At 50.8% G+C, this 19,960-nt stretch overlaps 1 protein-coding gene across 1 annotated transcript in view; it reads right to left on the bottom strand.

Moving 5' to 3' along the window:
- Sdk2 (sidekick cell adhesion molecule 2) overlaps positions 1 to 19,960 on the bottom strand; it is a 117,197-nt gene that overhangs the window by 12,155 nt on the left and 85,082 nt on the right. Inside the window, exons 34-38 of the mRNA XM_038327313.1 lie at positions 14,296 to 14,482; positions 11,094 to 11,231; positions 8,061 to 8,222; positions 5,162 to 5,287; positions 1,126 to 1,290 (exon numbers count right to left, since the gene is read on the bottom strand). Of these exons, the coding sequence (XP_038183241.1) occupies positions 1,126 to 1,290; positions 5,162 to 5,287; positions 8,061 to 8,222; positions 11,094 to 11,231; positions 14,296 to 14,482 (778 nt within the window). The remainder of the gene's footprint in view (positions 1 to 1,125; positions 1,291 to 5,161; positions 5,288 to 8,060; positions 8,223 to 11,093; positions 11,232 to 14,295; positions 14,483 to 19,960) is intronic.

The following is a 19,960-nucleotide window of genomic DNA, read 5'->3' as shown; positions in this document are numbered from 1 at the left end:
TGTTTCGAGCAGAGTTTTATGGTTTAATTGATTAAGAATCCCCTGGATTTATCAAGGAATAGTGCTGGGATTGATTAGTGATGTCTGTCAGGGGATCAGGAAGAAAGAATAGCAGTATGTTAGCTGCTTTTGTTTTTCACTCTCTTCCCTTAGGGAAAGAGACTTTGATAGACAGACTAATTTTTGTAGGAAAGGATGCTTCTCTGGCATTTAGAAAGTCTGGGAAAGCTACGCTCAAAATTGCAGTTTTTCTTTCTTCCTTCCTTTTCCTTTCCCTTTCTTTCTTTCTTTCTTTCTTTCTTTCTTTCTTTCTTTCTTTCTTTCTTTCTTTCTTTCTTTCTTTTTTGACTGATGACAGAAAGCCAGGGAAGTTGGGAGAGAGATCACATGTGGGTTTTTTTTTTTTTTAAAATGCCTCTGCCAGGTAGGGCTCCCTTTCTACCAAAGCCCCCTAGTAATTCGCTTCCTGTACCCAGAAACTCCTAATCCATGTCACTTCCAATGAGGAGATGGTTCTTCTATTCTTGTCTCAGGCTCTTTGTTTTCTATAATTTGGTGCTGTCATCTGAGCATAGGAGAAAGTATGTGGGTAAAAAGAGGAGCTGGGTTGCTAATGCCCCACTAGAGAGTGGAAGCACAATACGAGTTGAATTTCTACCTTTATATTTCAGTGGTCAGTGAGTGACCAGGGTGTAGGCCTAGTGTCCTGTATGGACCCAGAGCTGAACTAGATGAGAGGAATGAAAGAAAAGGGGAGGGGAAGGGAGACAGTAAGCATGGCCCACCTGGGTGCCACTCAGTGAGGTCTCAGATGGAACCAGGATTAGCCCATGGCCCGCCTGGGAGCTGTCTTTTGGGAGTGGGGTGAAATGGTTTCCATGGAAACAAAGTTTGTGACCTGACTATTCCATGGCCTCCACGTTCCATTCCCTAGGAACTCTGAGCTACATCAGGCTTGGGACCCAGTGTTCACAGTTCGAGGGACTGAGGGACAGACAGACAGTCCATTTGGATGACAACCTTGATGCTTCCACTGCCCAAAGTCTGTCCGCTCCCTCCCCCCACGGCCAAGTATGTCATCAGCCTCTTCCAAGGACTCTGATTGGTCACCCTAAAGGCTGGTACCTGGCACAGACTGAGAGGGGCTGCTGGGAGTGCCAAAGCCATAGTCATTGACTGCGATGACCCGGAAGTCGTAGCTCACGCCTGGCTTCAGGATGTCCATGCTGAAGGTGTAAGAAGTTACCTCCTTGGGGATGTCCTTGATGAGGATGTCCCAGAGCCCCTCATCTGCAGGAGCACAGAGAGGAGGCGCCCTGAGGTGGAGGAGCCTCAGATCCCCCCACGTCATCTGGTTCTAGCTGCACCTCCCTGAGGGCCGGTCCCTCTGGTCAGTGGCTCATCACTGTGCCTGAGCCTGACTCTTAGGAAGTCTTGTGGATGTCGGGAGGGGGTGTTTCTTAATCTTTTCTTTAAAACTAAAACATTTGAAAGCATGTAAAAAAAATATCGTGCAATAAATTCTCCAACAATCAAAGCAATACAGCCTGAGCACCCTAATCTGTGAAGCTAAACTCCAAAAGTGACATGCCTATGATCTTCGCAGTCTGGAGGTCAAGGAAAGAGGACTCCAAGTTTGAGGCCAGCCTGGGCTGTACAGTGAGACCTAAAAGAATAAAAAAAGAATCCCAAATGTTCCCAGACAGAAACATTTTGAGACCTGTAACACATCAAGTGGAAAGACCACACACGATAAAACTTTACTTCACATACAAAATATTAAAATAGTGTATAAGATTAATTTTAGGCTAAGTGTATAAGGTATATCACAAAAGTAAATTTATATTTAGATGTGGGTCCACCCAAATTGTGTGTGTGTGTGTGTGTGTGTGTGCCTGAACATGTGAAGTCATGTCTGAGCTCTTTCGTTTGAGACAGCGCCTGTCATCAAATCTTGAACTCAGCAATTGGCTAGACTGGCTTGTCATGACCATGGGGATCCCTGCTTGCCTCCATCTCCCAGTACCAGGGTCCCAGATTCATCCTCAGTTTCTCCACGGGTGCCAGGGATTCATGGCCAGCAAGCACTTGGCCTACTGGGCCATCTTCCTCACCCCATCATTGGTATTTTTGAGTATCTACTTGGTTATTACCTATACTATTTTAATTTTAATGGGTCTCATTTTGTAGCCCAAGCAGACCTGGCACTTACATTCCCCCTGCCTTAGTCTCCTTTCTTGTGCTAGCACATTTGGTTACCCGAGGGTCTTTTTGTTTAATCTCCCAGGCTTTGAAATCCACGCCTGGCTTGTCTTCATTTCTTTATAAACTGGCACTCAGCTCAGACACCTTCCCAGTGTGTGTTAAATCAAGGACTGCAGACTTTCCCCAGGGTTTGTCATAGTATTATCAGTAGCTTAGTGCACAGTTCAACGTTTCATTCCCTGAGATGTATTGGGGTTCAGCTCCTCATGTAACTACTGTAAACCATGAAGATGTCCCACACCCCCAAGCTGATGCTCCTGTGTAAGGCAACCCAACTGGTAGTGGTGGTGTGAATTTTACATTTTCAAGCCCACAGCAATGGCAGGAGATAGGAACTGCTGTTCCCATTTGAGAGATAAGAGAACCAGGGCCCAGAGAGCTTAACTCACCTTCCCAAGGTCACACCGCCGTGGGTAGCCAGCAGCCTGGCATTTTCTACTGAGTTACCTGACTCTGCCTGGCATTGACTTTCCTCCTGGTGGCCAGGAAAGTGCTGGGTGTAACTGGTGTTTGCTAATAGCTGCTGCCTTCTAAAAGCTGAGCCTCCTGCCTGCTGTTTGTACCTCCCCTAATTTACCCCCCCCACACACACACACAAACAAAGGATGGGGTCTGGGCAGTGAGAGAAGCTGCTGGAATGTCCCTCAGTGGCCTCTAGTCCTCTAGTCAGTAAATGTGTGTGTGCTGGGGGGGCAGTACACTGGCCTGTCAGTCCCCGAGTGAATCCCCCCTAGCTCTGTTCTGCCTGGCAGCTCTCTGGCTTGAAGTAATTAGTATGTTTAGTTTAGTCTGTGTAGAAAGAAGCATGGCAGCCGGGCATGGTGGCGCATGCCTTTAATATCAGCACTTGGGAGGCAGAGGCAGGTGAATCTCTGTGAGTTTGAGGCCAGCCTAGACTACAGAAGGCGTTCCAAGACTGCAAAGGCTACACAGAGAAACCCTGTCTTAAAACAAACAAAAACAACAACAAAAATCCCCACAGCAATGCAGGGTATTTTGCTGCCTCCAGGGCTATTTCAGCTTGTTAGCATGGGGGGGGGGATAAAAGGGGCAGACAGCCCAGAGGGGGGGACACACCCATCTCTGAAAAGCACCTCACTTTCCAACAGTTTTAGGGGTTGTTCTAGCATCCTCTTGGCTCCCTTCCGTACTTTCCAATCATCCTGCCCTCCCTGGAGCTGCTGACTTTGGCCCTTCTTGGCATGCCACTGAGTGCCGGCTCAGTCTATCCTCCATTCCACCGGTGTGCACCAAGTCACAGCCCCCAAACCTGGAAGGGCAGTGGCTCATGCTGGGCCTCCCAGGGAATACTAGAAAATCAATAAGCTGAGCTCCAGGGCCAACATTCCACAGCCTGGCACCAGGTGGGCCTGCTTGGGCAGAATAAGCAGGCACAGGCCTTGGTGAGGAGATGCACGTGGAGGCCTCTGGGCCAACGCAACAGCCGGTGCTGGAGGTCCAGGGAGGGACCATCTGGAGTTGGGGGAGAGCCAGCGCCACCTGTGGCGTGGGTGATACGATGGATCTGAGGTCTCTAGATGCTTAGCTACTCTGGTTAGTGTAAGATAAGGACAATGGTGTGTGTGTGGGGGGTGGCTTCCAGGACCTCCCAGAGTAATTTACTCTTCGTTATTGGGGTGATGAGCACCCAGCCGCCCTGAGGAATAGAAAGCCTGTGGTGGGGATGGTTCAATTCTCTGTAAGTATGATGGGGAGATAGCTCAGCCAGCAAACTGCCTGCCCTGCAAGCGTAAATAAAGATCGGAGTTTGATCCCTAGAGCCCAGGTTTTGTTTTTTTAAAGTGGGACATGGGGTACAGTGGTAAGCATCTGCGACCTCATGGCTGAAGAGACAGAGACAGGAGGATCTCTGGGGCTTGCTGAGCAGCCAGCCTTAGCTTAACTGGGCGAGTTCCAGGCCAGTGAAGAGGCCCTGCCTTGTAAAACAAGGTGGATAGCACCTGAGGAATTACACCTGAGGCTCGCCTCAGTCTCTACCTGCACACACACACACACACACACACACACACACACACACACACACACACACACACACAGTCAACTACCGATAGGTTCCTCTGCCTCTGACTATAATTCTCACTTGGGCAACAAAGACTTATCTTTCTTCTATCGCCTAGGCACAGATCCTCTGAATACAAAGAGCAAGCCTGCAGCTCTTGGCTGGCTTGGGCCACCCTGATTAGCTTGGAAACCTAGCAACAGAGGGAGCTGGAGCCTGGGAAGCAGGTGCAGGGACAGGCTAGGGTGAAACAGGAGCGGGAGAGCAGTCCCCCTCAGGAGTGACTTATCAGCCGCTCTTGTCCTGATGCCTTTGGAAGTTCTTGTGATTGGATTTCAGGCTTGACAGGAGACGCTGGTAGGAGAACAAGAGCTAGTAACAAGTAGGACATGGGTATTTAACCAGCATGAGCCAAACCCTTGCTTTCCTAGTTTCTCTTGTGCCTGTGTGTTGTGTGCATGTGTGTGTGCACTTCTGTGTAGCGGTCGGAGGTGGGTGTTGAGTGTCTTTGTTAATTGCTCTCTACTGTAGTTTTTTGAGACAGAGTGAAACTAGAGTCTTGCCCATTCTGACAAGCAGACTCTAGGGGGGTCCTCTCATTTTCATCGGACCAGTGCTGGAATTATAGGTGGGCACCACCATGTACGGCTTTTTAACGTGGGCGTTGGGGATCTGAATGCAGATCCTTATTGCCCACACACCTGATTGAGTAAACCATTTCCCCACCCCCTCCTCTGGCTTCTTAATTGGTCTGTTCGAGGTGCTCAGCTTCACTTGCAATAACGCACGTGCTTTGACAGATGGAGGACAGACACAAGTCCAAGGAGGCAGGAAGCGGGCCACGGAGAAAGAACAGCCTAGCCTGGGCGGGCATACCTGACGGCCTGGCCTCTATTACATAGCGTGTGATGGGTCCTTTGCCAGGGTCTCCGCTGGACCAGTGGATGGCAATGGCTGAGCTGTACCGAACGATGATTGGCACTCCTGGTGGTCCTGGGGCACCTGCAAACACCCACAGTGGGTAAGAGCATCCGTGGAGCCATTATAGTCACTCTTTCCAACAACCTGTGCTGGTGGGAGGGGGCTGGACAACCAGACCAGCTCTAGCCACAGCGCCTCCAAGACCCCCGCAAATACTGTGTCTGAAGAGGGTGTCTCAGGCTAGGCCTGCCAGGGTGTGACTACCGTCTCCCCTGTTTCCCCACACCCCCACATTCCGAATCTCAGGTCAAGGTAGGGGGTAAGTGATGGTCAGTCAGAGGGCCGAGGCATTGAAGTCCAGCCAGAACGTATTATGTGAGCCATTCATGGACTCCTTCAGGGGTGCCTCAGTTAACCCATCCATGAGGGCCTTGTGGAAGAAAACCCTGAAAGGAGGAATCATGGTGGGCAGCAGAGGCGAATGAACTGATGGTGGGCATGCCCAGGGATGAAGGTCCCTCCACCATCTCCTTCCCTGGCATGCGATAATGCCTTCCCTGTCTCTTACTTGAAATCTCCTAGCCCCACATGTGTGTGCTGTTAGGTTAGGTGGCAAGAGAGTAGACTCAGGCCCTAGGAAGCCTAAAGAGGAGAACTTAGTGAAAGATATGTCTAGCACACTGAGATGCTGGAGGGGGGAGGCAGAAAAAGACCCAGGAGGCAGGTTGCATTGACACAGGACTGGGCCAGGCATCTGTCTATACTGTATCCCCACTACTTCACTGGGAGTGTGCCAATATAAACCTGGTACCTGCCTTGTGACTCCTGCCACGTGTGGTCCCCACCAAGCCTGCTTCCCACTAGACATGGAGTTTGCCATTCCTAGAGCATAGCACACAGGTGCTTTCTGTATGCTCATAGTCCCAGGGGTTGAGGCAACACTGTGCGTGAGTGCAGGCTAGTGGCCTCTGGCTGCCCGAAGGGATGAGGGCATGAGTCCAGCATCTCACTGAAGCCCTCTGGGGCCCAGGAGAGCTGGTCAGCACAGACAGGACACCAGAGGCTCCTCACACAGTGGATATCCCATTGCCAGGCCCCTATATTGGGTCCTGAAGGCGCAGTTTTGGGGGGGTCTCATTTTCTTCCCCACTTCCTTCTCTAAGGAGCATGGGTGCAGCCCATGGAGGGGAGGCACGACCTGAAAGTGGGGTTCAGGTTGTGGTGGCCTTCAGAGTCCTTGCTGTTCACTCTGTATGGACATCGCTCAGGGTTGAGGGAAGGGTGGCCACGGGTTTTCTGCTAAGCCAAGGGCAGCTGGCCCGGCTCTTGTCCCTCATAGATCCCTTCTTGCCCACACTAACTGGGTAAGGTTAGTTTTCTTTCTTGGTACCCTCTATCACTTCCTACTTCCTGTCCAATATCTTCCCTATTCTGTACCACTAACTCCACACTCTTTAAACCCAAAGTTGACTGGTGTCAGATGGCTGCCCCATCTTCCAGGTACTTCTCTATTTGCCAGCTCTCTCTCTCTCTCTCTGCCTTCATGTCTCAGGAAGCCTCAGGTGAGAAGCAGAGCTGGGGTAAATGGGCCAGCAGCCTTTCATAGGCCTGCAAATCACCTTCTTACAGAGTGAGACACGGGGAACAGAACGTGGCAGGGCCACCAAGGGGTGACAAGCCACCAGCAGGTAGAAGTCAAGAGGACAAGGGCTCTTCAGCCATGTTTTTCCAGGGCCCAGACTCACATGGCCTCTGGAGTAAGATCATTGTCTGCTGCTGGCTGCAGGGCAGGGAGGGGGAAGAAGGAGGTGGCCTTCTGGTGGCCTTCTGAAGGAAGTGGGCCAGCTCAATGCTTCCTCAAGAGAGGGGTGGAACTGCAGGGTTGCTTAGGAGGTGGTTTTCATGTTCAGAATGGGAAAACCTGAACCCATGATAGGGTCTGAGGAGACGAAACTCTGACTGCCCCAGCGTTCTGGGTGGAAGGAAGAGAGTGACAAAGGTCAGGGGCAGTGAAAGAGGCGATTAGGGGAGGAGCCGAGGGTTGGGCGCTGACAGGGAAATATGAAGTGGCCTTCTGGGTATAAAGGCAGCTGGGAAAGGGGGTCTTGGGTGTTAGAGACACTGGCCTGACTGTGAAGAGGAGTGTTACTGGAGGTGTTAATTACCGCCTCCAGGATGGTGGTCTGAGGAGATGCCTGCATCTCTTGGCAATCAGAACCTCTGTATCCTCCCAGAGAGTGTACATTTGGACAAGTGCTGAGGGGTGAGTCTTGTGCACCCTGCTCTGAGAGCTCCTGCTGGGTGGGGGGGAGGGGAGGCATAGGGAGGTGCTTCTGGCCTGCCTGGAGGCTTGGACACCTGCCAGGCAGCCTGCTTCCTGGACAGAGGTGACAGAGGTAACAGAGGCTGAAGGTTAGAGAAGAAGAAGGACAATGAAAGCAGGGTGGGCGTGGGGCTCACTCTTGTAAACCCAGCCCTTGGGCAACAGAGGCAGGAGGATCATAAGTACCAGGCCAACCTGGGCTCTATAGTGAGGCCGACCCTGGGACAGCCTGGGCTGGTGTATAGGCCTGCTGGGGATGAGAGGTCTGGGGCTGGAATAGCCTGAGGACTTAGATGATAATAAGTAAGCCCAGGATGGGGGAGGAGAGTGGAGCTGACAGGAGGAGGGGCAAGGAGGGAGGAGGAGTCAGGGAAAGGAAGAAAGAGGGAGGGGGAAGGGCCTTAGGACAGGGGTTAGAAGAGTAAGCTCTGGGCTTCCCACAGTCTTCAGCTCTGGCTCTGGAGCTCCGGGCCCCCTCCTACTAGGAGGGCTGAAGACAGGGCGCATAGGGAGGCGTGGCATCTCTCCTACCTTCTCCAGGCCCCGTGGTGATGTTGGCTTCTATCTCAGGCCCATAGGTGAAGGTCTTGGCTTTGATGCGGAAACGGTAGGTCATGCCCTCGGCCAGGTCCTTCACCTTCAGCCACAGTGGGCTGTTCCCCTTCACGTCCACTGTTACAATCTTGCTGACCCCTGTGGGGAAGAACTGTGAGCAGGGGCTGCAGTCGCTGCTGAGAGCAGGGCCACCAAGGCCACCGGCAGCTACTGGGAAGAGGTAACAGTTGTGGCCCCAACCTTTGAAATAGGTTGAGCTGTCATTCAAGTCCACGTGCTGCCAACGCTGTGTCAGGAACACGGGCTCTGTAAGTGAGCTCAGGAAAAGATGGCTTTCTGGTTAAGGTACCAGGAGGAAAGCTATGTCCTGTCTGTCCAGTCCTGAAGAGCCACAAAGTCCCCATCCTGTCTCACTTCTATGCCCCATATCAGCCCACCCTCACCCCAACACCCCATAGAACTTGAAATCCAGGCACCCTCTGTTGGGAAGTTCTGTGACGACCACCCCCAGAATTGGAGCTGGATGGCACCTAGTGAATCCTCCAACCCCAATTCCAGCCCCAGTCCCAGCACTAACCCTATGGTCTTCTTTCCTCTTGGCCAATGAGAGCCTAGTTTCAGGAGCCCCATCATCTATACCATTTGACTTTTAGGACAAAAGTAGAGATGCTTCAGAACCTTAGGCCACGGCAGCCAGAGGCAGGAGAGGGGCTTTCACAGGGAGGTACTGTGTGCTCTGGACTTCCCAAGCCTAAAGTCTCCCTGAGAGTCAGGACCAGGGTTCACTGTGTAAGGTGTCACCACACAGAGGGACAGGCTTTGCGTCCTGGAGTTGGCCTGGTGCCTTCAGCTATGTCTCCAGCTGGCTTCAGTTTATTTTACAGCTCAGCTGGAGTGTCAGGAGTATCCCCAACAGGGATATGGGGTCTCACATACAGGGAAAGAGCACCAAACACATAGTAGGCACTTTGTTTAATTAAAAAAAATTATCTTACGTGTATGGATGACTTGCCCACATGCATGTCTGCATACCATTTGCATGCCGGGTGCCTGAGGAGGCCAAAAGAGGGCACTGAGTTCCCTGAAAGTGGAGTTACAGATGGCAATGACCTGCCGCTTGGGTGCTTGGGAATTGGTCCTCTGGAACAGCAGACAGTACCCTGAACTTCTAAGCCATATCTCTAGGCCCTATTATTTATTTATTTATTTAGAGACAGGTTTCTCTGTGTAGTCCTGGCTGACCTGGAACTTACTCTGTTGACCAGGCTGGCTTCGAACTTACCGAGATGCGCCTGCCTCCGCCTCCCCTGTGCTGACTTAAAGGCATGTGCCACTACCTCCAGGCTGGTCCTACTTACTTTTGAGGCAGTGTCTCTAGTAGCTCAAACTGATCTCAAACTTGCTATATAGTTAAGGATGACCCTGAACTCCCAATCTTGCCGCCTCCACCTTCTGAGTGCTGAAATTATAGGCATGGATCACCGTGGCTGGTCTATGTGGTGCTGAGGATGGAACCCAGGGCTTTAAGCATGCCAGGCAAGCCCTCTACCAATGGAGCCACACCTCTGATCCTTATTTATTTATTGAACGACTGCTTTAGACACCACTGAGCAAACCCTTTACTGGTCTAGATCTATAAGAAAATGGGGTGCTGCTGGCCTGCTCCAGAGCTGTGGCACATGCTAGACAGTGCCCCCTACTTACTAGCTAGCCATTAAAAAAGTTAGAAACCTATAGGGAGATGGAGTTTAGCCAGGTGGTCTAAACCCTGATGGAATAGGATCACAAGAGGCCAAGTGATCTGTTTCTCAGTGGGAGGTCCTCAGGCCAGGTAGAGCCACTGGGACAGGGGCCTGTCTAGGTTCCCTGCATTTTGTCTTCTTGACCTCTGACCTAGCCCTGGTCCTGACTGCATCTCTCCCCAGGACCTGCTTCCCCCTTGGTTCTGACAGCTTTGCTCTGCAGGACAGGCAGCTGGCACCCAGGTGGCGGCAAGAAAGACTGAAGGCCATTGTTCCCACCACTGACCCAGAACTGCTAGCTGCCTAATGTTCCCAGACTCCACCCCTTGTTCTTGCCAGGTTCCAGTGCTGGGCGGAGAGAGTGAGGGGGAGGTGACCACAAAAGTGGTCACTTCCTGCCACCAGGGTGTCACTTCTAAGGCAGTCACATCCCTATGCCTTGCTGTAGACCCAGACACTGAGGAGCCTAGTTCCCTTCTTTCTTGTAAGTCCCTTGCTCTCTTACGATAGCGGCAGGGAATAAAACTGACTTCTGGGCGCTTCTGCTTACCCCTGCCTCATCCCTACCGGCTGGCATTGGGCTATGCTATGTGAGAAAGTTGCCGGGTACCGGATGTCGGCTGTCGGGACTGTCAGTCCAGCTCCTCCGGAGAGCCCCAGAAGTGGAGCAGGATCTTGTTGGGGAACTGGGAAGGGTAGAGACTGAGGGACTGGTCTGAAGAAGGCCTGAACTAGGACAATCACGTGCAGAGCAGGGGTCGAGTGACTGCCCACTCTCACACATCCTCCTGAGGATGCTCCTCAGGCTTTGACTCGATTTCTAAAGGGGTTTCTGACCCTCCAATGGGGGAAGACTGATGAGAACTCTGAGGTTAGGAAGGGGGCCAGGATAGCATGAGAGGGACATCAGAGGACTTTTCTCTGGGGTCCTGTCCCATCTTGGGGCAACTATATTTTGCCTGGATTCCCTCTTTCCTTCCCTCCCTCCCTCCCTCCCTCCCTCCCTCCCTCCCTCCCTCCCTCCCTCCAATGTCCATCCCCTGCCAGCACAGAAGATGGCGGCCTTAGGTGGCTGCTTCGACTTTGTCCTCGGAGGCTTTTGTCTCAGAAGCACCCTTTCCCTGGGTCGAGCCTCTGCCTTCCCATCTACAAGAAGGAAAGACTCTCCCCACCTCTAACTCCCGAATGGTGATTTTGATATGGTCTCTGGGTGCAAGTCAGCCCTAGATAGGGGAGAGTTCAGGCCATGTGGGAGGTTCCTACTCACCATCCACGGGGGTGCAGGGCTCATACACCAGCCTATAGCCCTCCAGAGGACCGTTGGGGAACTCGGGGGCTTCCCAGGACACATTCACTGAGGTCGTGGTCAGCTCGCTGAACTTGACTGAGCCTGGGGCGCTGGGGGCTGTTGGAGAGACAGCAAAGGGCTTGTGTTTTTCTCTTTCTGTGCAAGTTCAAAGCCTCAGGTTGGGCTCCAAGCAACTAGCAGGAGAGTTTGGGTCCATGCCCGGAAAGAAGAGAGAGTGAAGCTAGGCACAAAAAGAAGGCAGAAAGGGTCACTTGAGGCCCTTGAACCCTCTCTCCTCCTCCCTTGACATCATTAGCACTCAGTTGTCTAGCATCAGAGGCCCTGGCCCTGGGACAAAAAAAGCCCTCCTTAAAGATGGGGAGTCTGGACTCTTTCCTATGTGGCTCTAAGCCCTGGCTAGCAGCATGGGACCAGCCACCTCATCCCCAAGGGCCACTGTGGGGCAAGACCATTTCCTGGCACCGTGGGGTGTGTCTTTCAGCAATCCTGCTGGAGAAGGTGGGGGTGTCTCTGCCTCAGAGTGGGCGCTAAACAAGACGTCAGAACTCCGGAGACATGGCCTTCCTTTCATCCCTGGGCTGCAGGGCTTGTCAAAGAGACACCACGCTGTCAGGAGGAGCCAGGCCAAGGACAGTCAGATCCTCTGGAAGAGATGTTTTCTTGTACTGGGACCCCTGGGGTGAACTCTGAAAACGCGGAGATGGAATATTCTGGTGTGTGGCGGGGGTGGGGGGAAGCATTCCTTTCCTCCCAGCATCCCAAGCTGGTTGGGTGGATGGCCAGGCTATTATTGTCCAGTGCTGCCTCCCACCAAGTCAGAACTAATCTTGACAGCTTCCGGCTTCATCTCCCCTGCTGTCTTTGAAGGGGGGAGGTGAACTCAGGGTCCTTTCCTGCCCCCCCCCAACACACTCAGGGGTAGGATATGGGACAGGACATTCTGTTCTACTGCTACAGCTCCGGAAGCTTCTAGTGTCCCCGGGGTTCATATTGAGCATCGTTGAGATGGGCAGGCAGACAGACAGATGGAGGCTAGCACACCCAAGTTCAGCCTCTGGCTGAGCTGGCGGAGCCAGTGGAGGAAAGGCTCCCTTGGAGTGGGGGCTTGTCCCAGAGAGGATCCTGGTTAGGAACTGTCTCTAGTAAGCTTGCTTTCCTTAAGGGTCGTGGGAACCACAGTAAGGGGTGCATCGAGCTAGAAAAGCTGGTTTCTGTTGGCTAGGGCAGAAGGCTGTCCTTTCCCTTCTGTATCTATAGTCAATTGGATCTAACAAAAATCTGAGGATGCTTGTCATATATAAAATGGTGTCACTTCGGCATATAAGGTACATACATCCTTCTTTTGTGGTGCTGGCAATTAAAGCCAAGACATGCATCTCTTCAGCTAGGCAAGAGGTACCACTGAGATCTCCTCTAGCCCCGTCCGTATACTCTCACTCTCTCTAGGTTACTTATGATTCTGGATACAATGCAATGTTTGCCAAATAATTGTTATGTGGTGTTGTCTATACATATTCAGTATAGATACTTTTGTTTTTTTTTGAGACATTCTTGTGTAGCTCAGGGTGACCTTGAACTTGCCGTGTAGTTGGAAGTGACTTTGATTTTACCTATTTTAAAGATTTATTTTTATTTTCATTTATTTGTGTATGTGTCTGTGTGTATGTTACACGAGCGCAGGTGCCCTTAGAGGTCAGACAAAGGAGTTGGATCCCCTGGATTGAGGATTGAGGCTGTAAGGTGGTTGTGAGACACCTGATGTGGGTATTGGGAACTGAACTCTGCCTTCTGGAAGGGCAGTCAAGTGCTCTTAACCCCTGAGTCATCTTGACAGTCCTGACTTTGAGCTCTTGATCCTCCTGGCTTCCCCTCCAAATGCTTAGATTACAGGTCTGTGATGCCACACCCAGGCAGAAGAAATTTTGGGGAATATTTTCCTTTCTTGCTTGGTTGAGTCTGAAGATTTGGAACGCATGGATTTGGAGGGTTGACTTTTTATGCTGGAACAAATCCACATTGGAAACAAACAAACAGAAAACCCCTGAATTCCCTTGGATGTCCTTGGTTCCAGCATCTGCCCTTTCTCCTATGGCTTACCAGGGGACCCTGGGCAAAAAGCATGTTTTCTGGGGTGACTCTTGCCCATTGTGAAGAAGAAGTGACATTGCTCTGCTCACCCTGGGACTTAAGGGTGACACTAACCAAAAGTGGTTTGGGACACCTCAGCACAAGAGGATCTGCACCCCCTCTCCTTCCTCTGCCCTGTCCTGTGTCTAGTCCCCACCTGGCCTCTCCTGCCTCTCTCCCCCTCTCCCTCCAGTCTCCCAATCCAGAAGGCAGAGCCAGTTTCCCCAAATATACAAAGATCTACTTCTCAACAGCTTAAAACCTCCCGTGTCTTCCTATTACACTTAATGCAAATTCCCATCCTCCAGACTCTTGGAGACTCACCTCACTTCCGTATCAGCACCCAGTCCTGTTCTCTAATTCCCTCCAGCCCCCAAGCCTCTGCACCTGCTGGTCCTTCTGACAGGAACCCGGCTTCCTGCTCTGTCTCCAGAACTTCCCACAGCGGGTCCTCTCTCATTCAAATCTCAGATCAGATATAGCTATCTTGGCCAGGCTGTTGTGGGCCGGCCTGTCCAAAGCTCCCCAAACCCTGCTCCTCTTAGACTCTCCATCTTTACCACCGTCTCAGCCAGCTCATCTGTGTTTGCCTATCATCCGTGGCTCTCACTAGGATGCAGACTTATTGTTTTTTTTTTTCTCTCTCTTATTGTTGCATCACCAGGATGAAACAAAACTGTGGGCTCACAGAAGATAATAAACATCGGTGGGATGAACAAAGACAAGGAGACAAAAGAGAGGAGGAGGAAGCCAGGTAGGGGCTGGGAGTGGAGGCTAGCCCCAAAGCTGAGACAAGGTGGGTAGAACAGGCTGGGTGAGATCTGGGGGTTGTCTCCAGGTTCGTGGTGAGAGTTTCTTTTTTGTCTTGACTCATATCTAGAACCTTCTTGGCTGGCTGGGTTCTCTCTCTGCAGGGCATCTGGAAGCGGGACCTGGCTATCAAACCCAGCTTCCTGGCTGCACAAGACAGCTCTGATACCAGGTGTGGTCTTCGAGTCCCCCACAAACTCACCTCCCCAAGACTTCTCCCTACCTGCTTGCTGAGTCTGGCCTCGGGTGGGGGTGCTCCGTGGCCCATCCCCCGCAGCATTGAAGGCTGCTACGCTGACCATGTAGGCTGTGTAGCCTGTCAGGTTCTTGAGTTTCACACTGTTCTCAGCCAGGAAAAGTGTCTTCACCCTCTCGGTGAGGTTCCTCCGCTGGACTTCCCAGAAATAAATCTGTGGGGACCCCAATGATAGAGGGAATGAGCGGGGTGAAGACATTAGGTTTCCCCTCGGCCTCTGCCCATCGCAGGGTTCAAAGACACATCTGCCTTCAACCAGGAAGTAGCTAAGAGCTCTTTGAGAAAGGTTCCAGAACTTTCCTTTTAATAGACAATGCCTAGACTGGAAACTGTGTATCTTGGGTCACTGTGGTTGTTATCTGTAGCATATGACACAGACATGTTAACCTCAGGATAGGAATCTGTCATTCAAGAGTCTGAGCTGTAGAGGTGAGAGCAAACATGGACTCTGTTTCATGTGTGGGGCACAAGTGCCTGGGAATGCCAGGGAATTGGTGAGGAGCAGAGAGCCTCAGCCACATCAACAGCTGCAGGCTACTAAGACCACTGATGATGCTTTTGTGTGTGTGTGTGTGTGTGTGTGTGTGTGTGTACACATGCATGCATGCTACAGTTATGTGGTGGTTGTGTGTAATCCAATTTTGATACATGTAGCTATGCCAGTTTGCAAAGCCTGCTGCAGGGGGAGACTGGAGTAAGATGGCATTTGGTTCAGGGTTGAATTCTGATAGCACCATTTCCTAGCCATGTGACTCTGTCAGGCATGATTTCTCTCAGCTACAGAGGGGTCGAGAACTCCCACTTTCCAGGGTGTGAGAGCTGCAGGCCATAAGAATTGAAGAAGAGGGAGCAGGGCTTCCCCAGGGGAACTGGTCAGCTTTTAAAGATATGGCATGTTTGTGGAAGATTTTAGGTCTTCGACGCGGCAGGAGCTTCCTATGGAGTCTCCAGGCATTCTGCAACAAGCATGGGTTAGGGTTTTCAAACACACATAGAAGATTCTCAAACTACACTAAGAATGTTGAGCTGGGACCCTCTGTAAAGCCCGGAGTCCCAAACCTTGCACAAGATCAGAGATCATTTGGCGCCACCTGCTGGCCAAAGAGGTTTCTGTACGTCATTGGCTCCTCATTTTCTCTACACCAATAAAAGTGAGAAAGAGCTAATAAAAGTGTCCGCCCCCAGCATGCACAAACGGCAGTTAGGACATCCTGTTACTACAAAAGCCTTGCTTTTCTACAACCTTGCCTCTTTTTCTTGATTATATGGGGGAGTTGAGGTCTTCATTCATAAAATCACTCATCCATTGACTATGAGGCCACTACAGCAGCCACACAGCTTCGGCTGGAGTCAAATCTGCACACTCCCCGAGCACCAGCAGTTTGCTGAGCACGCCCAGAGGATTCTTCTAGCCAGAGGTGAGCAATAGATGGATTCCCGGACCTCTGTGCTTACATGCAGGGGGAGCTGGAACAGCCATGGAGACTGAAGAGGGGCAATAGGCAGCGTGAGGAGAAATGGGCGGGAGAATGCCCTGGCTCAGATGTGCAAGGTACGCCACTGCAGAGACAGGCAGGGCGAAGCCTGGGATGGGGTTGATGAGGATCATGGTGTGTTTATCAGCAGCCTTAGCAGGATGAGGTTTGGAGGAGTGGTGGGGATGAGGATCTACTTGGAGTGAGGTTTGGGAAAGAGAATAGAGGGCAGAGTGAGAGGGGCAGTGAGCCCGGGAGACTGTCTTTGATTTTTTCCCCCTTCCTCCCCTGCCCCTTCCTCTCCCCTCCCTCCTGGTCCCTCTCCCTCTGCTGAAGATGAAGCTTAGGTTTTATGTATACTGTATCATGCCTGTGTATCACCGGAGCGTAGCAAACTGTTGTCAGGCACTTTAAAGATGAGCTACGTCCCCATCCCACAGAGGATGGCCTTGAATTCTCCAGTAAATGGACCAAGTGAGGAAATAATGAGACATGAACAAAAACATAAGGTTAGGAAATGACATTAAAAGACAAAATAAGGGCCCGGCGGTGGTGACGCATGCCTTTAATTCTAGCTCTCCAGAGGCAGAGGCAGAGGCAGAGGCGGGCAGATATCTGTGAGTTCAAGGCCAGCCTGGTCTACAGAGCGAGTTCCATGATAGCCAAGGTTGTAACACAGAGAAACCCTGCCTCGAAATCCCCCACCCCTCAAAAAAAAGGGACAGGAGAGATGGCTCAGTGGTTAGCAGCACTCTTGCAAAGGACCTAGGTTGGTTCCAAGCACCCATATCTAGTAGCTTACAACTTCCTATAACTCTGGTTTGAGATTTGATGCCCTCTTCTGGCTTCCTTGGGTTCCTGAATGCATGTGGTAGACACAAACTCATGCCGACAAACACACATTTTATGTATAAAAATACTAAACAATGAACAAAAGAGGAAACAAATTTTAGAAAGCCTTTATGGCCTGCTGTGGGTGACAGGCCCCAGAGGGAGATACTCAGTGCTTCTGGCGGGACAAGGTCAACGGCTGGGAACCATGCGCTTGGGCAGGGCAGTGTCAGGGTGTAGAACATACAGAGACAGAGCGCCTGTTTGCTGCCAGGAGACCTTTGTAAGACGAGGATACACAGTAAAAGGGACAAGGGGGCTAAGTCTGGATCCCGGTTTTTGGTTTCCTGGTTGATGGGTAGAGTGGGTATATACCAGGCTGCGGGCTCCAGAGGGCAGGAACCCCACTCCATCTGGATCCTTTGTGTCTCAGGCACCTAGAATCACACCTGACACACGGTTGATGCTCAACAGACCTATGTCATGTGGGGCAATGCCTGATACAGACAGGGGCTGGAGCGGCAGTCAGTGACTCCGATCCCTATTCTCATCTACTTGCTTTCATTACCAGACCATTTCCTTTTTGCTTTTTCTTTTCTGAGACAGGGTTTCTCTGTAGCTTTGGGACCTGTCTTGGAACTCACTTTGTAGATCAGGCTGGCCTTGAACTCACAGAGATCCGCCTGTCTCTGCCTCCCAAGTGCTGGAATTAAAGGTGTGTGCCACCACTGCCCAGCCCCATTTCCTTTTAAAAACTTTTCTGAGGTATAGTTGACAAAGTTTTAATATAATTAAGATATATATTTACTTATTGCTGTTGTTTATAGTGCTAGAAACAGAACCCAGGACCTTGTGCATGCTAGGCAAGCATGCATCATTATGACTTTTTTTTTTTTGAGGCAGGCACTTCTGAAACCCTGGTTGCTCTTGAACTTTTTATGTGACCTGGAGCCTCTGATCCTCCTGCCTCTACCTCCTAAATGCTGGGATTAAAAGCATACACTGCCACGACTGTTTCAGGCCTGCTGAGGGTTGAGCCCCAGGAATCATGCATGCTAGGCAAGCACTCTACCAGCCGAGCCAAACCTACAGCCTCCCGATGTTTTGATATCCACAGAAACCGTGGAACATCGTCACACCAAGCTAATTGGCATCCATCAGCTCAGACAGTTAGCTCTTTTCATGCGCAGTGAGAAGCTTGAAGAGCGAGCTTCTCTGTGTATTTTAGGTACACACTACAGCTTTATCAGTCACAGCTAGAGTACTGCAGGTTAGACCCGAGAACTCACCATGTAGCTCAGGCTGGCCTGGGATCACTCCAAGAGGAACCTGGATTCTCTTGGATCCTCCAAGAGGGACTTGGAGTGATCCTCTGCCTCAGCCTTCTTAGCTCTGGGATTAAAGGTATGCATCACCATGCCTGACTTGAAATGTTCACCCTTTGACCAGCATCTCTCCAGTCCTTCCCTCCTCTGGCGACCACCTTCTACTTCCTGGTCACATGACTTAGACTACTCTGTTTTGTTATTGCTGTCCATGGACTCTGATGTATAAGTGAGGTCACGCAGACCAGTCTTTCTGTGTTTGGCTTATTTCACTAAACACAATGTCTTCTGGGTTCATAGAGCTTTGTGGCAAGAAAACAAATGGTCCTTTCCAAAAAGGAAGACAAATAAATGACTAAGAGGAACCTGGAAAGTCCACGCCACAATGACCCGCTGTGCTCCATGACATGTGGCTGTAATCCCAGCACTTGGTGGTGGAGGTAAGACAATCGAAGTTAAATGTCATTCTTAGCCATATGGTGAGTTGAGGACCAGCCTGGGTTACACGTGACCCTGTCACAAACAAAGAGCAAATTGCAAGGGCCTATCTTGTAGCACCTACGGTGGTGGCTGTTGTCAAGATGTCAAAAGAAAACCAGCCCCCACGGAGCGAAATTGGAAGCCTCCTGTGCCATTGCTGAAAATGCAAAATGGCACAGCCACTGTGGGAAACAGTCTGGAGTTCTTCAAAGAAAATTAAAAATAGAATTGCCATATGATCCAGCAATCTCGTTTCTGGGAATGTATCCAGAAGTATTAAAATCAGGATCTTGAAGAAGATATTTATACTCCTGTGTTCACCGCAGGAAGATCCACAGTAGCCAAGATGTAGAAAATCCAGGCACCCTATTGCATACCTGTCACCCGGCACTTGGAAGTAGAGGCTGAGAGTCGCGAGTTCAAGGTCATCCTCCAATACATAGCTAGTTTGAAACCAGCCGGAGCTAACATAAGACCTTGTCTCAAAAACAAACACAAACCAAAATTCCCTTCTAAATATTTGTCAGTGGGTGAGGAGACAAACGTGGTGCTTGTGTGTATACACGATGGAATATCATTTTCCTTTAAAAGGAGGGCAATCCTGCCACTTACAGCAACACGGACTACATCGTCCTCTCGTGAGTTTCACGCCATCTCTAGATTGCTAAGAACACCTAACGCGAGGCCAAGGCTACGTAAGCCGTCGTCACAGCACACTGGCAAGGGAATACCAACAGGGAACAGGGAACATGTCAGGCCCAACATTTCCCTCCAATGTCTATGATCCTTGGCAGCAGGCTGACTCCACGGTCACAGGAGAGCCTGAGGGAATAGACAGCTGGCTACAGCCGTTTCCTATACTCCCTGTCTCCCTGCCCTTCCTCTCACTTCACTCCCAGGAGGGCACTGAGATGGGGAACCGAAGGGACCAGGTGGGACTCTGCTGTCTCCTATCATCCTGACGCCGGTTGTTTCTCCCATCTTTATTTATTTAGTTTCTCCTGGAGAGGAGGGAGGCAGTGCCGTGGATGGAACCCAGGGCCTTGTGCATGGTAAGTAGTAATTCTATCATTAATGTTCTCAGCCCCCTTTTGTTTGTTTACTTTGATATAGTCCCATGTAACCTGGTACAGCCTAAACTAGCTGTATGGTTGAGAAGGGCTTTGAACTTTTTCTTAAAAAATAATTTATTTTATTTTTATGTGCATTGGTGTTTTGCCTGTATGTCTGGGTGAGGGTGTTAGATCTTGCAGTTACAGACAGTTGTGAACTACCAGGTGGATGCTGGGAACTGAATCCAGACCTCTGGAAGAGCAGTCAGTGCTCTTAATCTCTGAGCCATCTTTCCAGCCTGGAGTTTGAATCTCTCTGCCTGCACCTTCAGAATACTGGGATTATGGATGTATATCACAGCCATTTATAGCTGTTATTTCTATTTTACATTGAAATTTGAATTATTTGTGCATGTGTTTGTGTGTGTGTGACTGTGCACATGAACGCAGGTGCCTGTAGGGATCAGGG

Source organism: Arvicola amphibius, chromosome 4 (assembly GCF_903992535.2).
Source record: "Arvicola amphibius chromosome 4, mArvAmp1.2, whole genome shotgun sequence".
NCBI classification, from domain to species: domain Eukaryota; kingdom Metazoa; phylum Chordata; class Mammalia; order Rodentia; family Cricetidae; genus Arvicola; species Arvicola amphibius.
The sequence above is the reverse complement of the archived record's forward strand: the minus strand, read 5'-3'. Positions and strand labels throughout refer to the sequence as shown.